This window comes from Artemia sp. Qi Xiang Cuo, chromosome 11, assembly GCF_049724085.1.
Source record: "Artemia sp. Qi Xiang Cuo chromosome 11, ASM4972408v1, whole genome shotgun sequence".
Taxonomy (NCBI): domain Eukaryota; kingdom Metazoa; phylum Arthropoda; class Branchiopoda; order Anostraca; family Artemiidae; genus Artemia; species Artemia sp. Qi Xiang Cuo.
In genome coordinates this window covers 7,559,470-7,576,533 of record NC_142804.1, presented here as the reverse complement: position 1 = coordinate 7,576,533, position 17,064 = coordinate 7,559,470, and the positions used below count along the sequence as shown (strand labels likewise).

Here is a 17,064-nt window from a genome sequence, read left to right as displayed (position 1 = left end):
AGAACGATGTTGGCACAATGTATTATTTATTATTTTTTCCTTTAGAGCAGGGCACTTCGTATCGAAGAAGTTGTCACAGAAACTTCGAAAAGGGCTAATTCTATTGGAAATTGTAGTGGCTTGTGACCTTTTTAATAGTCGAAAGTGATTGGAAGGCAACTAACACCCCTTCCACGCCGACCATTTCCCGAAAAACATACAATCAAATTTTGAGATAGCCATTTTGTTCAGTGTAGTTGATTTCCAGATGGAAATTATATTTTTGAGGAGCACACTCCCCTACAGCCCTCAGGGCAAGGGTTGTAAGTTATGCTCTGAAGGCATATAAGGTTTTTATAGAAAGCGTTGTCGTAGAAACTTCAAAAAAGGCCGTTCGATTGGAAATTCAAAGGGCTTGTGCCCTTTTTATTAGTCGAAAGTGATTAGAGGACAAGTAACCCCCCTCTCACGCCCACCTTTTCCCCAAAGACATCCAATCAAAATGTTGAGATAGCCATTTTATTCAACGTAGTTTTAAGTTCTGGAAATTAGGTCTTTGAGGATGACAATCCTCCCATAGCCCTCAGGGCAAGGGTTGCAAGTTATGCCCTGGGGGCATATATGGTTTTTATAGAACGCAGTGTCGCAGAAACTTCAAAAAGGGCTTATTCGATGGGACAATGAAAGGGCTAGGGCCCTTTTAAATAGTCGAAAGTGATTGAAAGGAAACTAACACCCCTTCCACGTCCACCATTTCCCCAAACACATGCAATAAAAATTTTGAGATAGCCAATTTGTCCCACTACGTACAAAGTTCAGGAAATTATACCTCTGAGCAGGAAACTCCCCCAGAGTCTTCAGGGCAAGGGTTATAAGTTTTGCCCTGGGGTCACATAAGGTTTTTATTGAAAGCTTTGTCGTAGAAACTTGGAAACGGGCTTATTCAATTGGAAATTCAAAGGACTAGCGCCCTTTTTGATAGTCGAAAGTGATTTGAGGGCAACTAATCCCCTCTCCCACCCACCTTATCCCCAAACACATCCAATCAAAATTTTTAGATAGTCATTTCATTCAACGTAGTTGAAAGTTTTAGAAATTACGTCTTTAAGAATGACAACCCCTCCCCCACAACCCTCAGGGCAAGGGTTGTAAGTTATGCCCTGGGGGCATATAAAGTTTTGTTGAAAGCGTTGTCGCAGAAAATTTAAAAGGGCTCATTCAATTAGAAATTGAAAAGGCTAGTGGCTTTTTTAATAGTTGAAAGTAATTGGACAGCAACTAACGCCCCTCCCACACCCAGCATTTTCCCAAACACACCCAATCAAAATTTTGTGATATCCATTTTGTTCAACGTAGTTGAAAGTTCTGGAAATTAGGTCTTTTAGGATGATAACCCCTCAGAGCTCTCAGTGCAAGGGTTGTAAGTTATGCCCTGGGGGCATATAAGGTTTATATAGAAAATTGTTATAAAAATTTCAAAAAGGGCTCATTTGATTGGAAATTGAAATTGCCCTTTTTAATAGTCGAAAGTGAGTGGAGAGTAATCAACCTCCCTCCTACGCCCACCATTTGCCCAAAAACAGTCAAACAAAGTTTTGAGATAGCCATTTTGTTCAACGTAGTTGAGAGTTCTGGAAATTATGTATTTAAGGATGACAAACCCCGCCAGAGCTCCAAGGGCAAAGGTTGTAAGTTCTGCCCTGGGGGTATGTAAGGTTTTTATAGATAGAGTAGTCGTTAAACTTCAAAAGGGGCTCATTCAATTGGAAATTGAGAGGGCTAGTGCCCTTTTTAATAGTCGAAAGTGATTGGAGAACCCACTCTCACGCCCACCATTCCTCCAAACACATCCAATCAAAATTTTCAGATAGCCATTTTGTTCAACGTTGTAGACAGTTCTGGAAATTAGGTCTTTGAGAATGATACCCCCCCCCCCAGCACTCAGGGCAAGCGTTGTAAGTTATGCCCTGGGGGCATATAATATTTTTATTGAAAATTTTTGTCGTAGAAACTTCAAAAGGGCTCATTTGATTGGAAACTGAAAGGGCTAATGCCATTTTTAATAGTTGAAAGTTATTGGAAAGTGACTACCGCCCCTCTCACGCCCACCATTTCCCCAAACACATCCAATCAAAATTTTTAGATGGCCACTCTATTTTATGTAGTTGCAACTACCTGAAATTATGTCTTTTAGGATGACAACCACCCTAACAACCCTTAGGGTAAGGGTTGTAATTTATGCCCTGGGGGCATATAAGGTGCTTATAGAAAGCGTTTTCGTTTCAAAAAGGGCTCATTCGTCTGGAAATCGAAAGTTCCCTTTTTAATAGTCGAAAGTGATTGGAAGGCTTGACATTTTTATGCTAAAGATTGATCTGGGTATAATGTTTTACTTTTTTTGTTGTTGTTGTTTAGACCAGGGCACTTCGCATCGAAGGATTTGTCGCGGAAACTGCGAAAAGGGCTCATTCGATTGAAAATAGAAAGGGCTGATGCCCTTTTTCATAGTTGAAAGTGATTAGAGGGCAACTAATCCCCCTCCCACGCCCACACTCCCACGCCCACCCTCCCATTTGCCCATTATGTTTAAAAACTAAAATTTGCCTTAAGATTAAATCAAAATGCGCTATGTTAATGCTAATTCCCAATAAGGCATCTCAGCAGTATCCCAAGAACGACTGAGGGTATTATGTTCAAACTTTCGGGGCTACTTCTGCTCGTAAAATTTAACAAATCAAAACAGCGTAAGTGTATCCAAGCTATCAAAGAAAGTAAACAGATTTTTTTGCGAATGGTATCAAGTTTTCCATTGCAGGTCAACTAGAGGAGATATGAACCTAAATTAAACACTACTATTTGTGTCCGAATTTTTAGAAGTGTGCATGTTGTTAAACACTGCTGAAAATTTTTCTCAAACATACAAATAGCAGGCAAAAATAATAAAGTCCTAAAAAAATGAAAAGATTTAAAGTATTATTTTCTATTTCCCTGAAAAGACTATGTCAATGTAGAATGAAAAGAAATGAATTAAATACACTTTTTCCATAAAATATATTTTTCTAAGAAGAGTAAAGAACTCCATCAAACAAAAAAAGAGTAAAAATAAAATCAAATAATCTACCAAGCTTGAAACTATCACAAATCAGCATTGATAAATAAATGAAACCCAAAACGAGCAGAAATTACAATAAATAACCGAGTCAAACTCAAAACGAGCAGAAATTAACATAAGTTGGGCTCAAAACCCCTATGCCTTCCCAAGGCCAGAACAAAATTTGCACTTTACGGAAAAAAATTTAAATGCTTTTACTTTTATAACTTTAATAAATCAAATAATATTAACATTTTGATTACTAAATATCAGTATATGTATATTAAACTGACAATGTACATTCATTTATGCATTGAAATCCTGCTATGAAATCCTGCTATGAGTTTTAAAGATGTCGAGTACGGTCTCGACCTAGCCCGTTGCTTTTGAATTAAAATCAAGTAGTTGCGGGCATCAAGCCATGGCTAATTGTAGAAAAAGCCAAGACAGATAGTCCCAGTGAGTGAGAGGCAAATCTGGCATAAGCCCTTTTTATAATTGTATAAAAATGATGTAATTTTATTTGTCGATAGATAATTCTATCTATCATTCGTCCATACGTCATTTCCTAGGGCAGAACTAAGGTAGATACTCATAGAACCAAGAGACCTGAACGATTAGGTTGACTCGTGACGGACAATGTCCACTGGACTTGTATGAAAAATCTAGGACTGAATTCGCTTGGACTCACAGGCGAACAAGTGAAACCTAAGGCTAATAGGCTTGCCTGCGGTCCAGCAAGCACTAAGTCAATAAAACTCGTACCTGTGTTTCCTTCTGAAGATCTGCTAATCTAACAAAATCTAAGAAATAATTCTGCTTTTGGGTTCGACCGAGTACACACTAAAGTACTAAGAGCAGTAGCCCCGTCATTCATAGAGCTTCTTACTTACTTAGTAAATTCCATGCAAAAGGGCACTTTCTTAGAACTACTAAAAAAAGCTAGATTAATTCCTCTGCATAAAGGAGATTCCCGAGTTGATCTGGCTAATTATTATTATTATTATTATTATTCATTTATTGCCCGTCAAAAAAAAGGTACAAAAGGTACAGTTGACGGAGTAATCACTAAAGAAAACAAAAAGAAAAAAAAAGAAGAAAAAGAAGGACACAAACACACATTGAAAATTCAGATAGCCTACATGACAAAAAAACAACTCTTCATTACATTAATACCACAGTTTATATAATATACCAGTAAGTTTACCGCAGATGATTTCTGGCTCTTCATTCTCGGTGCGAACAAAAAGCTCCTCCCACTTATTTCTGCACTTATTGTCCACTTATTGGTTGAGCCGGCCAAGTGGTTTTGTCAGTACTTGTTCCGCAGGTGATTATTCTTTGTCTACCCGTGAAAAGATCTAATGCCGCTTATGTTTATATCTGCAAAAACGTTCTCTGGTACACTCACACCTCGGTCCGGGTTTTTATAATGGGTGAGATAGGGAAAGATCGTATTGGATAATTATATAAACTGTGGTTAATACGAACAATGATGCTAACGAAAGGATGATAAATTTTTTTTTTTTAAACGGGAGAGAGATTTATTAAAACTAATATTATTATTATTATTCCTTTATTACCCGTCAAAAAAAAGGTACATATACGGAATAATCACTAAAATGGCCAAAAAAATAGAGAGAGAAAAAAAAATCATTACATACATTACATTAATACAAAAAAAAACTATTGTGAACAAATTGGTGACCATGGATGATTAAACTTACTTTGAAAACGGGATAGAGATTTATTAATGCTAATATTAGGGTCAGATAGCTTATACAAATGAATAATTTTACGGTTTCTTGTCCAAGGGGTCAAATGTAGAAGATATTTAGCAAATCTGTAGAGGATTGATCGTAGGTGCTTTTTATCTGTAACTGTAAAGAATTTCTAGACCTATTTAATATACACCTATTTTCATTCTTTCAGTTTTTCTAAAGTTTTTAAAAAAGCCTTTGCAGCAGCAACTATTCTAATTTATGGAGAAGAAAGGGTTCCTTAATAATAATCTGTTTGAGTACAAACCAGGGCACTCCATCTAAGGTACACTAACTGCATTGAGTCTATGGATAAATAAATCTCTGGATCCCGGTCTACCACCTCCAGCAGTTCTGGTTGATTTCAGAAAAGCATTTGATAGTATTCACCATTCAATTTTTCTGGAAAAACTAGGACATATATGAATAAGAGGCATTGCTTTGAATTGGTTTATATCTTATCTGAGGGACCGCTGGATTTATATTAGAGAAGACCCTGGAAACTATGTACTCGTCGACTGTGGTGTTCCCCAGGGCTTAACATTAGGACCATTGCTGATCCTGATCCACGTTAATGACCTATGTCGAATACAGTACCTAGCGTGAAAAAATCTTCGCAGTTGTAAACTATGTTGAGATTAAGATTCTGTTCAACCCAAAGATGAGAAGGGTGAGCTCGTGGCTTTTGCTGATGATACCCACGCTTCACTGTTGTGAAACAAATAAGACAACGCTCATGTTCAAACTGAGGAATGTCCTGGAGGAGGTTTATCTTTGGATGGATGCTAACCGACTTGTTATTAATGTTGAAAATCTTGTATTTTACTGTTTTCCCAGGTGGCGGGCTGTTAATCCGGAGATATGTGGTATCCAAACATCCAGAGGTCTGATCGCTCGATCAGAAAATCGCTTTGAAATTATTGGGATTGTCCTTGGTGAAAACTTGTCTGCATCATATTCAAGTAATTAAAATGATGCTATCCCGGAATCATGTAATAATAAAAAAAAAACTCAAGAACACCTTGGCGTAGAAAAAAGTAGTCCCCCTGTACAATGCCCTCATAAAGCCCTTATTTACGCAACTGTGAAATGAACCTAGCCATCGACTTTTAAATCTCACTTGCATATTCAGAATTCGATACATAAACAATGTCTGGAATTAATTGGAAGAAGTGAAGAGTACTTGTTACTGGAGTCACTGTATCGACTATTGTGCTTGACTTTTTGTTTAAATTTCTAGCTGGTAAACTGCCATCTTCATTTGAGACATTGCTTTGACCTATCTCTGACCAGCATAATCAGCATACTAGATCATCTTCGAACCTGCACATATCTACATTTGTGCTTTAGTTTTTTATTTTGTTTTGTGTTTGTATATTCTATTATATTCTTTTATGACGTTTGCTATGGCCCGGCTGTTTTTTTTAGTAAATGAATATCATATCATACCCATCACATAAACCGTGCGATCAGCTATTGCTCCGAATATAACATGTAAAATGATATGGAATCAGACCCCCGAAGAGCTTAGAGGTAGGAGCTCCCTTTTGTTATTTAAAAAAGAGTAAAAGATCGTTTATTAGCATTACAAAAGAATAGTTTTTTTCTTTATTTTTATTGTTTCTTAATTTTTTTATTTAGGGGTGGTTTCCCCTTGGGCTAGGGTCAGGATAGTATTTCGTTAATTTTATTGATTGATGGGAGGTGAGATCGTGTCTGAGAGTAGGAGTCATGACCACTCTGAGTATTTATGTTTAAAAGTGTAAATCTTGTGGTTCTTGGCATCCAGGAATGGATTGAGATGTTTTTGATCATGTGAGATTAAATTTTTCTTTTGTTTTGTCAATTAACTCATTGAACATTGAAAAAAAAATCATAGATATACTCAAGTCTGACACTTGAAGAGGGGAAGTTGGAGGGCAAAACTTAAAATTTGTCCTTGAGGGGGGGGGGGAGGTGGGGCAGGGTTAGTTATCCAAGGAAAGAACATTTTTAACACCGTAATTCTTAGTTTTTAATTTTTCTTAATGGGAATACCTTCTTCCTTGTTCTCTAACTGTATTTATACGTATAAGTAGTATATAGCGTATTTACAAATTAGAATGTTTTCCACAAATCAAAATTTTCATACCAGCCCGGCTATATAGTAGGCGCCTCAGTGTTAATTATGACTGTCAACCAAGAAAAATTCATTAAAAAAAACTTTAAATCCTAAAATAATATGTTTAGATATATCTTAATCAGAATATTCTCTTTTAGTTTGTGCAATCAGATGTGGACGAAGAACTTCTTTTCAACATTCCGTAAGTTAGTTTTTCATATTCATCTCTATACACATTTATAATAACTAGGACTCCTTCGAAATCGTGGACAAACTTACAAGAAAGAAAGAAAAATAATTGTCCGGTAAAATGAAATAATCAAGTAGTAAATAAATGGTACTGATGTCACAAAGATATTAAGTATATCTAGGCAAATTTCAAAGAAAAGCGAGGTGGAACAATTTGATTAGTATAAGTTATCTCTGGGCAGAGAACACGAATATTCTCCATTGACGAACGATTTTCAACGGTCGCTTTCGCCATTTGAAAAGTTATTTGCAATTTCCTTTTTCAAGCAAATTAATTCAGTTAGTGATGCAACTACCTGTCCCATGCCATTAAGAATTTCTTATAAGCTTCCAACCTTGTTTCTGATCAACCGTTTTTTCGTAGCTATTTCTCTTTATAGCATTTTGTTGACCTTGAATTTCATCTTTCTGTCTCTAAGTTGTCGGGAAACCTTCCTCTCCGTTTTTTTGGTTTGGTTTTGGATTTTGGGTGTTTATTAAAATTGGGTTCTAATTAGCTTTTATTTGGGTTTCAAATAATCAAATTAAAAATGGCTTAAAATCAAAATTACTTTTTTGTGATAATATTAAAAAGACCTGCAACGTGTTACAAATTTTTTTTAGCCGCCATTTGTTGTTGACAAAGAAGTATCGGTACCCTGAAATCTCCCTGGCAAAGGCAAATGGATTTCAACATTTCAAATTCTGTACATCTTTGTTCGAACTTCTTGACATGTTTATGATCATTACATTGTTGGCTCATTAAGTCGTTACACTAGTTTTTTTTTACAATGTTTCCAACTAAGTCATATACCAAAGATAAGACAGATGAATTCACGTGGCAATGAAAATTTGTGAACTTCTAAGCGCCAAGAAAGCTAATGAAGATTGTGTAGTGTTAAAATTGATTATGTTTTCCAATAGAAATTTTTCTGATTTCTTTTCAAAATTCTCCTTCTGATTCCGTTTTTGAATTCCCCTTCTGGCTCCCCCCCAAAAATTATTTTTCATTCCAATAAAATTAGCAACACCATTAAAAATGGTCTTAACGTACCAACGACATCAAAATGAACACATTTTTGACTCCGGCTCCATCCTAGGTCTATTTATTCCGTCAAACTGGGATGTACTACAATTTCAGTCTGGTTATATTTTTTTCTATATATAGTAGAATTTTTTTTTCTTTTTTACATTAGATTTTTATTGACCATTTTTATGCTTGTTTGGTGTTTTTTTTATTTTTGTCTTGCTTTATTATTCGTTTCTTTGTTTTGCTTTTTCTTTTTGGATCTATGAAGTAAATTCGGCTCAATTAGAACTTGTGATAGCCTTTTGAAATAAATATTATCTTATCTTATCTATTGGGATTTTGTTTATTGCGTAAATTCTCTCCTTTATTACCACACATAATCGTGAAAAGAAACAAACGTTTTTGTTGTTTAATAATAAAAACGATTGTTTTTCTTATTTGGAAACAATATGTTAGGGTTTTATTCCTGCATAGATTTAGTCGTTCTCACTGTTTTCTTTACTCAGTTTGCTGCTAATTAGTGGCACTGTTTGTCTTTTGCTACAGCAATCAGGAAAGTTACACTTTTTAGATCTACATGATGATGTATCTTTTCGCTTATTTTGAGCTGATTTTTCACACACGTTTTTTATTTTTAAACTTGGCGCCCGCTAAGTTTTAAAACTGCATTCCTGCATCAATTTTTTTTTGCATTAAAAAGTGAGTTCTCGGGTTTTTCTGAATTTTTTAAGACGCATATACTTTTGTAAGTTCCAGATTTAAGTGTCCTTAGTACTTAAAGTAGTCGTATTTTGAGCTCAGAGCTAGCTAGTACGGAATAATATATTTTACATGGCTCATACTTTGGGAAGAGGACAATTTAAAAAAAAGTTATAAAACATAGACACCTTCAATTGAGAGAGGCACCTCTCTCTACCTCCTGTCTAACGTAAAGTTAATAAACACAAGATAAAATCAGGATGGGTTTGAGTCATGGATCTTATCTATTTGCAAATCCTTCGTGTTCATATTTTATTATGGGTGAGTCTGATGTGTCTGATTTTCCACCCTGTTTTTTTTCAGGGGTGATTGTATCGGACCATAAAATATTTTCATTTCACTTTATTGGGAGAGGCGTCATAGAATATTAGGAGAACACGAAAAATATAATTTTTAGCACTCGTTTTTAACAACAAAGGAGATTGCGCAATAGCGAACTGCTGTTTCCTACCATTTTGTGTCGCAAAACATAAATTTTTGCCCAAAGATGGCCAAAATACTGGGAAATGCAAATTCTGAGATTACCAATTTATTTATCATTGTATGAAACTCTTAGCTAGAGATTTACAGTTCGCCTTCCTGAGAATCGACTTAGATTTCCCCGTATTTGTCTTTCAGCTTATCAGCTGCTGAAGGGGCGTTTCTCGTTGCTTCTTTTAGCAATTCAAGCATTTTCTTGCTATTATGATGTCTGGACGCATACTCGAGCTCATTTGCAATATTTGACCAGTACTGTTCTCGGTTCTGTGTGACTGATAGTTTAACTGCTTGTTGGGCTGCTTTTAAGGGCTGCTTTGCACCACTTACGAGGTTATGCTTCTTTTCAACTAGCTCTATGTTGAGGTCAAAAACCCAAACTTGTTTTTTTCTGGTTGGTGTGGCCAAGGACTTCTTTGACAACCTTGTAAGTAGCAGTTTTGATCTTTGTCCATTCTTGGTCAACATCAGACAAATCGTTCAGGGCTTCAAATCGATTATTGAGCTTCAACTCAAACTCAGCTTCGGCTTCTGGGCAACTTAGTTTTTTGTCTGGGCAACTCTTTTTGTCACCTTTGTGTGCTTAGACGATGACGGACTCTACATATAACTAGATATTGATCAGACCTGTTTAAAGAACCCGTATCAGCTCCACTATATACTATGGTATCTAAGCAAGAGCTTCTCCATCGTCTGCTCACTAGAATGTGATCAATCTGTGCTTTTGTTTTGTCATCGTTCGAACGCCATGTAACCAGATGCAGCTTCTTGTGTTCAAAGAGGGTGTTAGTAGCACATAGATTGTTGTACCTGTCTAGCTGAAGAAGCCTTTCCCCATTAATATATCTGTCACAAACAGCGAAGCAACCAATTACTGGGGCTGCATCAGGGTCTGCTCTACCAAGTTGAGCTTTCTAGTCCCCGATGATGAAGAGCATATCTCGCCTCGGTGTCCTGTCGATAGTCCTCTGGAGGTCGTAGTAGAAGGTATCTTTGAGTAAAATGCGATTAAGATTGGTTTTTAGCATTGATTGGTGGTGGCTCCACCTTTAGCATTGATTGGTGGCTGTGGTGGCTCCTCTTCTCCTGTTCTTTCCTAGGGGTGATTGAACTGAATCGAAGGTCAATGATGTTAAGGAGAGGGCCCATTTCAAACGATTTGCTTCAGTAATAGCTAACAAAAGGATTATTTCGCAACTGAATAATTAAAGTAATTTACAGTTTTTTTTTTTTTCCTCATTTACTCTGGTGTCCTAACTTAATTAAATCTATATTATAATCTTTTCCCTACGTTGTTTTGTTTGGGCCGATTTTACATTTTTTTTGTTTTTTTTTTTGGTGGTGGTTTTATTGGTTTTTAGTTTTATCTTGTTTTTTTTTTTTTTTTGTGTCTTTCGTGCTGAAGACGCCTTGTATGTATACAGGCGAAATATCCGCGTTGTTTTGTTTCTGTTGTTTTCCTTTTCTCTCCACTGGCCACAGTCTCGTTTGTTTTTTTTTTTTTAGAGATTTTTCTATTTTTTGGTTTTTATTTCAAAGGATGTCGATAGGCTCTAGTGGCTCTCCCTCTAGGGGGGGGAGGGGTATAGGGTAGGAAAGGTCCATAAATAGATAGCCATGGAATAAATAATTCATTTGGTTTGTCAGTTAGAGCTGTTTCTAAGCGTAGTAGTCGTTTTCGTTTCCAATATGGACGGATAACTCTTTAAAAATTGTTCTTTGATAAAATTAATTATAACATCACTTATTGATAAAAAAAAAATCCTTTTTAGGTGTCCAGGGTAAATAAATCGCTTTCCAAACAAACTTATTTTTCAATATTTTAAAGAAAGGAATTTGAGCTTGGTGAATAAAGCTTTCAGAGATTTTCAGAAATATTCGAAATACTTTCAGAGAGTTTTCTTCACCTGGCTCTATTACTTTCTTTAAAATATAGAAGAAAGTATGTCTGAAAAATTATTGTTTAAACAAGGGACATATGCTGTACGTTCGAGGACCCAAATGTTTTTATGTTCTTTTACTGCTTTTATAAACTATGCCTGCTTTTTGCCACTTGTAAAAGATCCCCGCATGTGTCTGAAAAAGGAATTATCTAATAGTGTCAGGGAAAAGCAGTGCAAAAGCGAAAGAATCTGTTCACCCCGGTGTAGGCATTCCAAAATGAGCCGATGAGAAAGATGTTACAAATGCAGTTACCAACTGCACTAAATCGGTTCGAGTACAGGCTACAAGGGCAGTTAAGCTGTATTTACGTTCAAGTTCTGACTTAGAATTGGCGATCTCCTTTGATGTGTAATTTGCTATGACTGCTTCAAAATTTTTAAATACATTCATAACCCTTTATGGTGTTTTAAGTATGAAGGTGTTTTAAGGTTGAAGTATAAACGTTGTGATGGAGTGCACAGCAGCAATAGAATCCATGGAAAGCTCTTAATGTGCCAACTGTGGAAGTAAAGGCTATCTAGCGTTTAGTGTGTAATGTCCACAAATCATCGGCTTCGCCAATAAATGAAGACGACTCAAATTATCCTTTTCATAAATTGGATTGTTCAAGTATTAGATTTTTGTTTTCCTTTTCTATTTTTCTATTTTTAATATTTTTCTAATTAATCATTTTCTATTTTTAATTACGCTCCGTTCTTCCCTTTTAATTTTTATGGAATTAAATAAATTTAATTAAACAATTTGTCAAACAGTTTCATTAAATAATTTGATTTATTTTAACGGGTAAGCAATAAATCACAATTATATCCCTAAAAATTAAAAATTACTTTTTTTTGGAATAACTAATGTACTTGGTTTTCATGAAAGCCTGTAAAAATAATTCATTAACGAACAAGTAAAGGGTGTATTTGTGCAAGTTTTCCTGATACTGTGCACTAAGAGAGTGAACCTAACTGATACTGTGCACTAAGTGAACCTACTGATACTGATACTGTGCACTAAGAGAGTGCACTAAGAGAGTGAACACTTAGTTGCACTAAGTGTTGCTTAAAAACATAATGCTGCTCAAGAAGTATAATTAATAAATAATCTTATTTTTCATTTTCAACTTCTCAAGGATGCACTTTGGGACTCTTATTTATGTGTCAAAGCTGCGCATGTGCAAAGTTTAAGGAAGTTAATAAGTATAACCTATATTTAATACCCACTTTAAAGAAAAACTTATTTTGGCTTTTTAGCTGTATTGCCTAAGTTAATTGCCAAGTTAATTGCTAAGTTAATTGTTAATAAGGCAATACATTGCATTCCTTGGCAATGTATTGCCAAGGAAGTTCCATCATACAGTTCAGAATATTATCTGTAAAAAAAGTGACCAAAGTTGAAGTTAGAGATAATGATGATAAACCCCTGCTACCTAGTGAGATTAATGATTTTTTTGCATCATTTGTAAAATTCATCCACGACTAACAATAGTACCGCCTTCAATATAACTCAGTTTCAAATATCCCTATCCTGGAGATTAGTTCAGTTGTTAAGAAGTTGAAGGCACTTGATCCTCGTAAATCTAGTTACCCGACTGAAATACCGATTGAATTTATTATTGAGTGTGCTAATGTTTTATCTACTCCTGTAACGACAATTTTTAACCTATGTTTTATTGATGGAGTTTTCCCTAGTATTTTTGAACAGGCGTATGCTACCTCAACCCCCAAATTTAAGGCCCCTAAGAATTCTAATGATATAGTGCCGATTTCAAAAACACCGGCTCTTTCAAGTGTTTGAAAGTTATATTTTTGATCGTTTATTTGAGGACATAAAAGATAACATAGATTCCCAACAATTTGGATTTATACCCGGGCATAGTACTGTTCATTATTTGGTTGCATTCTTGGATATCATCCTTAATTATTTAAAAAAAAGGGGCTTATGTTGATGCATTACTTGCTGATATAGTTAAGGCTTTTGATAGTCCTGACCATAATGTAGTGGAAGAAGCTAGGGTTGGGGGTGCCCGTCCATTTGTTGTACATGTGCTTGCTAGTTTTTTTTAAAAGATCTCAGCGTGTACAATTCCCTAATCATGAGCCATCTAGATTTTTAGATATTTTTTGTGGTTTGCCACAAGGGACTAAATTAGTCGCACTTTCTTTTCTAATTGTTTTTTTTGTCGTATTTTTAGCAACAGTTCGTGAGCGGTCTAAATTTGCTGATGATTTAATTGTCTTATCACTGCAACTAAGCCCTCCGACTACTTAACAGTCTGACATGACGAGAATTCTTAATGAATTAGGAAAGGTAAAACTGACGGTCAGCGAAACTCAGAGCTCTTATATGACTTTTTCCTTCCTAAAGGTCGACAGCCACTCTTATCTTATTTCCCTACTGCCAACAAAAAAAAAAAAACTTTTAAAATACTTGGAGTACTTTTGGACGAAGATTTAAAATGGAACTCGCACGTTGACTATCTGACTGAAAAAGGCGCCTCACTTTTTCATCTATTTTCCAACCTTAAGAGATTTGGTATGTCAACTGAGGTTTTAAAGTCGTATACTGCTGCTACGTTAGACCTTCTCTTGAGTATGCATGTCCAGCTTAGCATTTGGGTTTGACGAAAAATCAATCAGATAGAATTGAGATGATACAAAAAAGAGCTGTAAAAATCATATTTGGACATAGCTACTCAACATATGATGATGCACTAAAACTACTCAACTTGGATTCACTTGATAGTCGTAGATATGAGTTGACATATCGATTTGTACTAAATTGTTTGAATTCCCCAACTCATCGTGGTCTACTACCAGATCTTGAAAGCCCCCCTACTGAAGGACCTGTCACTGGACTCTGAGAAATAAAAAAAACAATTGTCCACATCTAATCATTTACCCAGCCTCTAGCACCGATAGATATGGCAAATGATTTGTCCCTTATTTTACTCGGTATTTTAATAATATCACCTTAACAAATATTAAATGTTTGGTGCAGCTTATTTCAGGTATTTGCCTGCGTGAGGTAAGGATCCTTGCCTCATAGAAGTAGGAGAAGCATAACGGTCCCAAATCCGTAAAATGAGGAGGGTTGGGCGATAGGCCTGTGACCTATCCCCGTAAAATTCCAAATTGCAAAAGAAACATCGATGATAGCATCGGATACCCCACTACACCACTCGAAGAAAACCCCAGCACGCCCACGGACACTATTTATGACAGTGAAAACTATGAAATAAAATTGGATTCTGGAATGTAAGGACACTAAACCAGCTGACAAAACCTGAACAAGTACTCAGAGAGATGAAGAAGTATAAGCTAAATCTCCTTGCTCTGAGCGAAGTCAGGTGGATTGAATCTGGACATGAACAACTAGGAGATGGTTACTCGCTAATTTACAGCGGAAATGAATCCTGGCACCAGGCTAGAGTTGGGATAATGCTGACTGACCAGGCCACCAAAGCACTAGATGAATGGAAGCCAGTCAGTGAGAGGTGCTTACTTGCAAGATTTGTAACCACCCATATGAGAATCTCAATCATTGCATGTTATGCTCCTATGAATGATACAGAAGATACTGATAAGGAGTCATTCTACCGAGCTCTTCATTCATTGACATCAGAAGTTCCATCACATGACCTTCTTTGTGTGGATGGGGACTTCAATGCAAAAGCTGAAGCAAAAAGAGACTACTGTCCTAAGTCCTAGGGAGACATTGTCTTGGTGAAATAAATGAAAATGGAACCCTCCTGGTGGATTATGCTCTGAGCAATGATCTTATGGTCGGCACAACTCAGTTTGAACATAAAACCATCCACAAACAGACATGGATCTTGCCAGATGGCAGGACGAAGAACCAAATAGATCATCTCCTAATCTCAAGAAGATGGTGTACAAGTCTTCTGGACGAACGTGGTTTCAGAGAGGCAGATGCCCAGTCAGACCATATCCTGATGGCAGCAAAATTGAAAGTCAAGCTTCGCTTCGCTTGAAATAGAAAATTACACTGACAGTCTGGAAACAGCATGGCTAAAAGTGAAGACAACATACAATCAAGCTGCTAAGGATGTGCTCAGATATAAGAAGCAACCGAAGGAAAGATGGATTTCTCAAAAAACTTGGAAACTAATCAATGATCACAATGACCTAAGACAGCAAATTCTCTCTGCTGGTGGTGACAGACCTTCAGTCTTCGCAAATGTCCTGCATAGAATGAAGGACAAGCAATCAAGAAGTCCGCAAAAGCTGACTAGCGGAGATTTGTAGAAGAGAAGGCTAGAATAGCAGAGGAAGCAGCTAGAAAAGAAGACTCGAAAGCAGTTTATAGGCTCACAAATAAAATACTAGGAAAGCTGCCCAGCAGATCCAGCCAAGTCAAAGATGAGAGCGGAAATTTATTCTCACCGAAACTGAGAAAACTGACGAGAGGTGGGTATCCCACTTCGAAAAGGTTTTAAATAGACCGAGACCAACTGACCGAGAAAGCATCCCTTCTACGCCATTTCTTAACCTGACAACTGACGAAAATCTCCCCATATCTGCAGAAATACTTGTTGTAGTGATGAAACTCAAGAATGGAAGATCGCCTGGTGAAGACTGCATAACTTAGGAAATGATCAAGGGATCAATGAGGACATGCCTCTCAGTGTGGACTACGCTGATTGCAACAGTCTGGCAGTCCGAAAACGTCCCTGGCGACTGGACCAAAGGGATAATTGTTAAGACATTTATGAAAGGTGATGCACTTACCTGCGATAACTGGCAAGGTGAGAACCTAATATCAGTACCAAATAAGGTTGTAGCGCTTGTAATATTCGAGCGCCTGAAAAAAGCACTCGGTCCGTATCTGATAGAAAAGCAATATTGCTTTCGTACAGGTAGATCTTGTTCAGACCTCATATTCACGCTCAGGACTCTGATAGAAGAAGCAAATGAGTGGTCCAACAAGATATTCAGGCTCTTCATGGATTTTGAAAAGGCCTTTGATTCTGTGGACCGTGACACACTCTGGGAAATTCTACAGAATTATAGTGTCCCTAAGAAAATAATAAGTTTGATCATGGCCTTTTACGGAAATGCAGAATGTTGCGTAAAGACAGCGAACGGAATAACTAGGTACTTCAAAATTATGTTAGGAGTGCGATAAGGATGCTTTTTATCACCGCTTTGATTTGTCATTGTAAGGGGCTATTTGTTGGACGAGAGGCGACTGGCTTTGGAGTAACTGTCGGAAATAAAATCCTTTAAGACCTCGACTTTGCAGATGACATGGCACTTTTGGAAAAGACAAAGCGGCGACTCCATGAGCTCCTTAACAAAGTGAGTGTTAAAGCGGAGAAAGTCGGCCTAAACATCAACATAGACAAGACTAAATCAATGGCAACATCAGACTCGGCAGTCGAGTTCCTCTACAAAAATCGCAGAGTTGAGCAAGTCCAGGAATTTAAGTACCTTGGAAGCTGGGTCGATTACACAGGAGAGGTGCAAAATGAGGTCATGAGAAGAATAGGCATGGCAAACGCTGCTTTCATCAAACGTAAGCCAGTATGGAAATCAAAGAAGTACTCACTTGCACTAAAGCTGCGAGTTCTTAATAACAACGTTTTGCCTGTGCTATTGTATGCCAGTGAGTGCTGGAAACTAGATGTTAGGACAGAGAAAAGACTCGCAGCTTTCGAAAATATGTGCTTGAGACGCATGCTGAATAT

At 36.8% G+C, this 17,064-nt stretch overlaps 1 protein-coding gene across 4 annotated transcripts in view; it reads left to right on the top strand.

Moving 5' to 3' along the window:
* The window catches only part of LOC148946591 (PITH domain-containing protein GA19395), a 46,139-nt gene that overhangs the window by 14,290 nt on the left and 14,785 nt on the right, over positions 1-17,064 (top strand). For all 4 annotated transcript variants that reach the window (XM_089096254.1, XM_089096252.1, XM_089096255.1 and 1 more), the window contains exon 3: positions 7,090-7,133. In XM_089096254.1, the coding sequence (XP_088952380.1) occupies positions 7,090-7,133 (44 nt within the window). The remainder of the gene's footprint in view (positions 1-7,089; positions 7,134-17,064) is intronic.